The following is a 9,429-nucleotide window of genomic DNA, read 5'->3' on the forward strand; positions in this document are numbered from 1 at the left end:
CGGGTTGCTGTCACAAGCACACAACGTTGCTGTGACCGCGCTTGTCTTCCCCGTGCGCTCTGCCTGGGGGTTACACAGGTAACTAACCAACCGATGCCAGTGCAGAAACAGAGGGCAAATGCTTGCGTTGGGGGACAAGAACTCTTCCTGATGAAGAGTGTACACCAGAGCCCACGCTACCAAATGAGAAGCCAGAGCCAATTTCTAGACAGATGCTTAGAAGAGTAAATGTGTAAGGAGGAGGACCTCACACAGGGAACTAACCCCTACTTCTAGAAGCAAGCATCTGTTGGACAAAAACCTTTAGAAAGTTCCTGCTGGGATGGACTCAGACAAGGTGGTTGATCTTTGTTCACATTTTTGAAGGTCTGTGGGGCTCCATGGGAGAGATCATGACTTTGCACCAACCCTGACCTCAACTAGCAACTTTCCATTTCCAGCCTCAGCTCTGCTGCACATATCTAGGTAAGATACAAGACATTCTCTCTCACTCTTCCTCCATCCTAAGCTAGAATTCATTTTCCCAGAGTTAATGTTGTCCTTTTCCACTGTGCTCCTCCTTCCCCATTACACCTCTACTCTGCCCGAATTACTCAGTGGCACCCAGGGCCTGAAGGATTGCAGGTGGGTGGATGAAGATGCCTAAGATAGCTTCCTTTCTTAAGGAAACACAGTCACACAGAATCATATCAAGGATGTTACCCAAAATGTATACTTTGAAGTGTCCTGAAACTTTAATTGGCCTTGGCAGGGACCACACCAGGTTTTCTTTGTGGGATGACTCAGTTCTCACAGGACCATAAGAAACTTTGAAGATTGCATTTAGGCTGGAGATGGCTTCTGCAAATGCTCAAAACTCTCTTGGGTACAGCAAAATGAAAAATTCAGAGAAGCTGACAGCTCACACCTGTTATCTTGAGCTTCTATCCCAAGACAGTGTCATAGGAGACCTTTAGAAGCCAGAGCTGACTACCTGGTTTCCCCAATTCAGCAATCAGTAATGCACCATTCTACTAAAGAAATTAAAAAAGGAAAAAAAATAATAATATCCTTTAGACATTTCAGATCACATTCTGATGATAAATACTACAATGGAAAAAAATCCAAATGCTAAAGCAAGAGAGTTGGCAAAGAGGCAGAGCTTTTTATTATCCAAAGTTGCCTTTGACTGGGAAATAGTGCAAGAGGAACACTCTTTGCTAGATCCCAGGCTACAGCAGTCACACTTCTAGAGCTTGACACTACTGAGAATCTTCAGAGAAAGTAAGCACATTTTTCTGTATCTTTTTCACTAACATAATTCTCCCTTTTGTAAAAAACCAAAAAAACCCAAACACCACCCTCCCCCCCCCCCCAAAAAAAAAGTTAAATAGAACAGAATGGCCTCTTGTAAGCAGTTATCAAACATCTTCAGCGTGGACACAGAACAAAATGCTTAGAACTAAACTCAGTTTGTTCTATCTACAGACATCATTTACCAGAAGCAACACGCAAGATGAAGGCTAAAGATATTTGCTCATTTTCAGTGGGTGCCTTAAAATAGTAAAATAGTAAATTCTAAAATCTGCTTTTTAAAATCACGTGCAGAACCATACCACTCTGTTTTGCTTTTCTTCCTCACAGAGCAGACAATCATCACTAGAAAGTGGCCAAGCCATATTTAGGATGTAAAGCACCCCAAGAACTAATGTCGACAGGGCTGCTGATTTGGGATATTAAAGAACTAAAGACTGGAAAAACTCATTTGTTGCACACACTTCAAAAGAAGACCCAATGAAGAGGCGATAAGCAACTGACAGGAAGATTAGCCTTAGACTTTGGATTTGACCAGTACAGGAAAAGCAGAGATATTATAAAGACATTGATTATTGAAGAAGGTGGAGAGCATCATAAAGATGGGACATTGCTTTTATTAACCAAACCTGTTTAGAGAAAAAAACCCCAAATAAAACAGCAGCCAGAATGTGACCTACATGGGTGACAGGTGGCAAAGGATTACTGGCACTGGACGTGTGGGAGAAAGGCATCCCAGCCCAAGGTCGGTGTTTTCGTGCTTTTCCCTGTCTACGTTCCATGGTGGGCTGCACCATGCTTTGACATTTCTGAAGGCAAAGCCATGGCTCAAAGATTCTAACAAATAAGAAGTCGCGGTTTGATTGCCTTTTTCCCATACTGGTGTTTTCCTGAGAGTCAGGAGAATGTAACACTTCAGCATGGAGAAGAGCTGCCTGGTCAAGTCCAGCCCTCTTCGATGGAAGACCCACATCGCAAGCGGGCGGTTCTTCAAATCCCCCCCGTTAACGGCACTTTCACACATCACATTTAAAGGCAATCCAGGAAAGGTCTCATCTCGGCAGGAGGCTGGTGAGCGCATCAGGCCTTGGTACGGTCACAAAGTTCATGGTGCAGTGCAATAGTGGACAGATCTTTTCATGATCCTTCAACACTTCGCTCAAGTGTTTCATTTCATCTGTTAGCTTTCCGATTTCTCTTTTCAACGAGGTATTTTCTTGCTCAAGAGACTCATATTCCTGGAAGGAGAAAAGAAAAAAGCCTACTCATAGTCAAAACATTCCTTTCAGTGCTTCCACCTTGAGTGTGTAACTGCACAAAAGCTACACGGTTTCTTGTTACTACGTGCAGAACGTTAAAGCACGCCAGACACAGCTTGGGTGCTGGGACAGGGCGAGTACTTTGCAACCTGTGTCCTCACCACAAACGCGATTCCTTTTGTGGCCCAAAAGACCAGGAGGTGCCGGTGGCCCTTGGGGATCCCCAGCAGCCCAGGCCTGCAGGCGTGGGTGGCTGAGTCCCTGTGGTGGCCTCTTCCAGCCCCAGGACCGCCTCTGCTGGGAAGGGACAAGCAGGGCAGAGAAAATGAAAGCATCGAGTGCAGGTAGGTGCTGGGAAAACCCAGTTCCCAGTGAAGTAAAGGGCAGCCCCTGTCCTGGGCCGGTGCAGGGAAAGGCCGTTTACCCAAGTGCTGGCCAAGGCGCACGCCGAGCAGCGTGCAGCCTGTGCCAGCCACTATCAGCCACCTGCTTGGCCGCCCTCAAGAGCAGGAGGAGGGGAGCGTCACCCCAGCCTGCTCCCAGCCACACTTTGTCACCAGAAGGCCTGACCACTGCCCTGGTTATCTCTGGCCCAGGCTGCTTTCGAGCTAAGGCTTTTCTGGCAGTAAATAAGCTGCTATTAACTGCAGGGGACTTTTGAGATGCTCTGCAGCACACATCTGTGACAGATGTGAGACTCGCACGTCACATTATTTTTTATGAGAACTGCGTGCTTTGAGTGTCCCTGCTGTCAAGACTTCCCATCCCAGAAAGAAAAGAGCTAGAGGTTCAGAGCCAGCCCACAGAAAAGCTGCAGGTGTCTGCACCTCGCTGCTGGCCACGGGCTCCACACTCACCCACTCAATCTCACCTCCTTAGGAAAGCTTCAGAGCAAACTTCAAAGCCTACACATGCCTTAAAAGGCCTGTTGATCAGGCAGCAGGGAGAGCCTCGCATGCAATGCTCCTCTGGGCAGCCTGGCACTGCCTCCGCTGCCCTTTGCCACAGCAGCTTGGATCCCCTCACACCCTTCTGCTACCCACCACCTCTCGCCCATGGAGTAAAACAGGCACGGTCCTCGTAATGCATTGATGTAGCCAAACTCCAGCCAAGCTATCCATCTCTGCCTCTGGCTCCGCTCACCTCTTGTTGCCTCAAACCCCATGGGGCTGGGTTTGGACTAAGGGATACCGTCCTGTCAGTCCATCCCATTTTCAGGGATGAGGCTACCAAATTGCTCTTGCTAAGAATGAATGTCTATCCAACCAGATCTGCCTGCACCTGGGAAACCTGCATGCCTGAGAATGAAGATTCCCAGCACAAGGAAGATTCTTGAGTCCAGGAGGAACATCAGGGAGGCTGCAGAGCAGCACAGCGCCCAGAAATTATTCCCCAAAAGCCAGGGGTTACCCCTTTCCAATAGCACCCTGCACCTGGCCTTCTCAGGCGCTGACTCAGAGGAGGTCTGGGAAAAACCAAACCCAAAACTCCCCATACCGTCCCTCTGCTGACTGCTGGCAGATCCTTCCACAGTGAGAAAAAGAAAATCCTGTGCTGAACCTCTAGAACTGAACAACTGACTCAGCCACAATCGCAGCAGCAGAACTCACGCTCACCCCAACAGCCTCACTACAACAAGAGCAGCGTTGTGTGAGGTAACATCCAAAACCAGAGAAAGGGGATTCCTGTCCTCCAGCGTCTGCACTGGGGACATGAGAAAACTACACCACACTGTGATATTGAGAAGTATTAAGAGTTTCTGGAAGAATCAGTTACTGGTTTTTTGGAAACACCCACAGTTATTTATCAGAGCATAGAAGTATAGCAGCTAACTGAACCGAGCTCTCACGCTTGGAGGTTCTGAAGTTCCTGAGAAGCCTTTTCAACTGGGTATTTCTGTCTCACACCATAGTTTTAGCACTGACTTAGGCCAGCACTGCCACTAAGCAGCATGGTCCCATCCTCCTCCATAGCCTTCTCCCTCCTAAGGCAGCAAGCATTCCTCCACTGCCGTGGCAAATGGGACATGCACAACACAGATCCAGAAGAAAAGGGTTTTGTTTTAGCCTGGTAGAGCCCTGTGATTCAGTTCACTGGGTGGCTACTAGAACAGCAAAGCAGAGAGGGTGGGGTGAGCGCAGGACCACATCACCACATCTCTCTCCCTGGTAGCATCATGGATGGCAGAGCTGCACTGTCCAACGCGAGCATCAATGTCCTGGAGTTCCCGACCAGGCACCCCACAGCACACCTGTCCCTGCATCACACCCACAGCTCTCTGAGCTGGGTTAGTGTGAAGACGGGCCCACGCCTGCTTAAAAAGTCCCATTTAGTGCAAAGACCAGCAGTCGGTACCCAAGCCATGCCTGCAAAACATCAAGTACCCATTCACCTCGTGAAGTTTATCTGCCTTCTGAGTTTGCTTCTTCCGGCTCCTCTGTGCAGCAACTCGGTTTTTTTCTCTTCTCCTTACCTTTCTGTCATCTTCTTCATGACTCTGGAACACACAAGCCAGAAACACTCTGCTAGTTGTAAGGTGCACACGGCGCTGCCCGAAGTCATGTGTGTACCCGCTTCTGAGGACGGGCGAGTACTCCCGATTCCGCAGCACCTACCCCGGCCTCCCACAGCCCACACGGTGCTTGCAGAGGGCAGCGCATCCTCCCTGCCCCACTGCGCAGGTGGGGCCCGAGGCGGAGGGGAGGAAGCCGGCAGAGATGCGCGGGGAATGCCGCAGAGCCCCGCGGGCACTCGCTCCGTCGCTGACGGGAGCTCCTGGGCACCTTCTGTCAGCGAGCCGCGCTCCCGCTTGGCCCGACGGGCAGCGTTTGACACCTGCCTGGCCCCAGCGCGAACGAGGAGAGGGCGGCGGGAGCAGCGGGGGGGGGAAAGCCGTGCCGCCGCACCCGCTGCCGGCGGAGCAGCCCCGCTCCCTGCCGGCCGCCTGCGGCGGCGGGGGGGGGGGGGTAGAAAGCCGCCGACCGCGCCATGTGCCGGCGGCAGGGAGCTTTCCGCGCACCGCCGGCGGTTCGCCCGCTCTCCTACTTGGAAAAGCCGTCACCACAACCTCCTTCCCGGGAAGGGAAGGGCTGGTGTCCGCTGGCGAGCGGGCACCCCCGACCGGGCGCTGCCCGGCGTGATTCAGCCCCATGTGCCCGCCCGCCTGCAGCGCCGAGCCCCTCCGTCCTGCCCCTGCCCCGTCCCTGCCCCTACCTGCTGGCTGCCCTCGGCCGCCGCGCTCCGAGGCAACGCGCTGCCTCCCGCCGCCGCTGCTGGGACGGCGCACGACATCCCGCCGGCTGCGGAGCCGCCCCGGGGCGACGCGCTCGGCGCCGCTGGGCTCCCCCGGCCCGCGGGGGCTGGTAGGAGAGGGCAGGCCGGGGCGGGGCAGGAGATGCACCGCCCCGGGGCCGCTTCGGCACCAAGTACCCCCAGGCCCGAAGGCGGAGCCGCCACGGCGCAGCGGGAGTCCCGCCGGGCTGTCCCGCTCCGCCGCCCGCATGGCCGTCACATGGCGCCCGGCGGCAGCCGCGCCGCGCACAGGGAACCGGGAGCCCTGGGATCGCCTGGACGTCCCGGCCCGCACTCCGTCAGAGCCCCGTGCCGGTCCGCCCGGGTTTGAGGCCCCCGCGACGGCCAGGGGTGCCCGTTCCCAGGGACCGCGGGGTCCGTTCGGCACCCGTGCCCCGGGGGAAATCCGCACCCCCGGGGCACGGCGCTGCCGGGCAGCAGCTGCCTGAAAATCCCGCGGAGAGCCCCAGCCCCGGGGCCGGCTGGGCACGGCGCCTCTCCGGGCGGCCCGACTCGTACTTTCGCCTGCAGAGATAACCGCCCCGCAGTTTCCCTTCTCCCCACATTCCTTCCCGACGGGAGGGCGAGGACGCCAGCTGCCCCGGGGAGCCCGTCTAGCCCTCCCGCGGGTGCCCCTCCGCCCAAAGTCCGCCCGGCGCTGGGTACCGGCTCACCCCCGGCCGCTCCCGCCCGCCGCGCTCCTGCGACATCGGCTCTCCAAGGCGGCGTGACTTCCAGAGAAGTGACAGCCGGCTCAGCCAGGGTTCAGGGGCTTGAGGACACGGCATCGGCTCTGGGATACAGCGATTTTCACTTTCGCTACTGGCTCTGTTCCTTTAAATAATAAGGAAATGCCACAAGCTTCTTGTAAAGGCAAAGCCCGGCACCGACTGCAGAACACACGGTTAAGGCCGACAAAACCCCCTCCCCGTCCAACTCTATTTGTTGAGAGTGTTTTAACAGATGGAACAATGTTTCTTTTACCCCTTCAAATTCTTTCCCTCCAGTTTAATTGAACCCTTACTTTGGCCCTCTGCACTGAAGAAAGAGAGAACATGTTTGCACTGACAGTACTTCAGCAACATCCACAGGTGTATTCACGTGTGGTACCTCATGTGCGCTCCTGGCTGCGTCCACCTCGCAGAGGCAGACGCACGAGGAGGGCAGGTGCCCCCAAATTGCAGGGCCACCAGTCATAAAGCTCCAGGTATCTCAATAAATCGTATACTTCCCTGTTTTTCTGGTTTCCCCAGAAGCTTGAGTCACCCAGCTTAGATGAAGATGAGGCTGCAAAGTTTGCAAACTGGGTAAATATAGACTTTCCTTTCAGGAAGATCTGGTTAACAGTTCACGCAGATGATGGGAACCGCGCTGCCTGGGAGTCCAAGACTCAAAGCAGTCTGCCCTCTGACACAGGTTTCCTGGTAGGCTCTGGGACCATCAGCATGAATGGAAGACCTGAGCAGGGCTTTCCTGGCAGGAAGCACTTCTCCCCAGCCATTCCATCAGCTTGAGTCTCCACCTTCCAGGCTACCCACGCCTGTGCTTTTGCATCTTCTCGGAGCTCCTCCAACTCCAGAGGACCAAGTACCCGTGACCTTTCCCCACCTAAACAGCCACAAGGACCTAAGGCCCAGATGGACCCCCTCACCAAAGTGCCTTGACCTACCCTTCATCCCCAGACTGTGCTTGCGTTTCCTGAGCATCTGACAGACCCTTGGGGTCTTTAAAAGCAGTCTGCTTCTCCCTTCCTCCATCATCCAACATGCCAACACCAGGATGTTCACCCAAGGGGTGTGGGCTCATTGCTGTTGTCTAGCTGAGGAGACCCAAGCCTATATCTCCCAGAAGCCAGACCTAACTTCTGGGCAATGTGTGATTAGAGGGTGAAGTGCTCTCAACCCCCCTCTTTTGAAAAGATCCAGTCTTGCATTAACTACACACAGTTAAAGGACTGAAAATATGGGCACGAGTGGAATTTGAGTTGGGACAGTTGCTTAAAAAGAGAGTACTAGGCTCCCTGCTGCCTTTGTAACTTAACAAGTAGGACCAGAAACCAGTATTTTCATAAGCTCAGAGAACAGATAATATTCTCTTGCAATAAGTATCTATGAACCACACAGGCAAAATACCTCATCAGCCTTTCAGAGTGATGTGGAGGAAAGCAAGCCCCTTTCTGCAGGGGGTCTTTGAACTGGCCCCACACAAAGCTCTCCAGCTTCTCCAGGAGCAGCGCTGATAGTGACAGCTGCACAGGCTCAAGTCCTGAGCAGCTTACCAAGAATTTACTAGTGCTGAAAAACTTATCTACTTCATCGACTAACTCCCAGCAGTGGCAGAGTAAGATTTCCAGGATCCTGCAAGTACGGGACAAGTCATAGGACAGCCGCCTTGAGCCTGAGTACAGTCTGCTCCTCTTCAAAGTGGAGAAGGAAATGAAAAGTCAAAAACTGCTTGTGGGAACAAGTTTCTACTTAGCCAGTTTCTACCAGCTATCTCTCGTACATCTGAAGAAATGCCTACACAGTAATTCCAGGTAACGCAGCAGTAAAGGCAGAGCATTTCTATGCAGGAGAGAAAACAAGCCCAGAAAGCAGCCTAGTCAGCTGAGTTTACATTTTATAAGGGCAGTTTATCAGTGATTTTTGTCTCCACTAAAGCAGCCTACACACATGCAGACTGTCACTGAACACAGCTTAGCACAGCTCTTCTGAAGAGCAGCACGTATCAGAGCTGGGTTTCAGACCACCAGCACGCCCAGGCTTCCAGAGGTTGGTGTCCACACGAAGGTTTCTGGAGGAAGGACTTACCCCACACGCTGTTCATAATCCCCTTTGTTCAGAAACTACACACAGCGAAAGTGTACGCGGACACTGCTCCAGTCTGCAAGCTTCTCCGGTGATGGGATGGCCCAGCCTCAGGAGTGATAAGTACACCGCTGACAGCACACGCTGACAAACAGCGAGGTGTTCCACCTCAGCCCCAAAAGCCACGACATTCAAACCTGGTTTGCAAACGTTCCCAAGCATCCATCTCCATTGAGCAGTCTTACAAAATTCAAAGTCTATATAAAGAAAAACTACCAGACATTTCTTGATGCAATACCAATTCCCCCCCAGGTTAAAAATAAGAAGTTTGGATATTGTGACACTTCAGTAGAAGCCTGGTTAAGACATGTCTTGCACAACACTGCTGATCTCTATGAAAAGTTGACTGAATGACAAGAGCCTACTAGAATGTGGAAAAAATGAAGTATTTTATGTATTTCTGCCAGTGGGAAGAATAGATCTCAGGCCCAGCTAGTGGCAGATACCACTTGCTACAGGAATTTTTAATAATCATTTAAAACCAGCCGAACATTGAAGCATTGAGCTCATCCCAGAACTCGCATTTAGAGAGAGAACCCCTTCCATTGCTGCTTGGCCAAAAGTGGCCACCAGAGAATTGTAAATTCCTACTTTATATGTGGCATTTGGCATCTTTACCGATGCACCTGCGCTTCCAGGTGCATTCTTCTTTTTCCATCCAGCTGCAGTCAAAACAAGGGCCACGGAACGAGGCTTCTTCTTTCAAATCCCTCATGGAC

The 9,429-nt window shown here is 52.6% G+C and overlaps 1 protein-coding gene across 1 annotated transcript; it reads right to left on the reverse strand.

Moving 5' to 3' along the window:
* Nucleotides 1-1,945: 1,945 nt before the first annotated feature.
* On the reverse strand, nt 1,946-5,843 carry BATF3 (basic leucine zipper ATF-like transcription factor 3; the record flags this gene model as incomplete). Its single annotated transcript, XM_084262047.1, has 3 exons — nt 1,946-2,531; nt 4,945-5,049; nt 5,766-5,843. The coding sequence occupies 3 exons, from the start codon at nt 5,841-5,843 to the stop codon at nt 2,346-2,348; spliced, it is 369 nt and encodes a 122-aa protein (XP_084118173.1). The 3' UTR covers nt 1,946-2,345.
* Nucleotides 5,844-9,429: the final 3,586 nt, after the last annotated feature.

This window comes from Gallinula chloropus (assembly GCF_964237585.1).
Source record: "Gallinula chloropus genome assembly, chromosome: 3".
Taxonomy (NCBI): Eukaryota; Metazoa; Chordata; class Aves; order Gruiformes; family Rallidae; genus Gallinula; species Gallinula chloropus.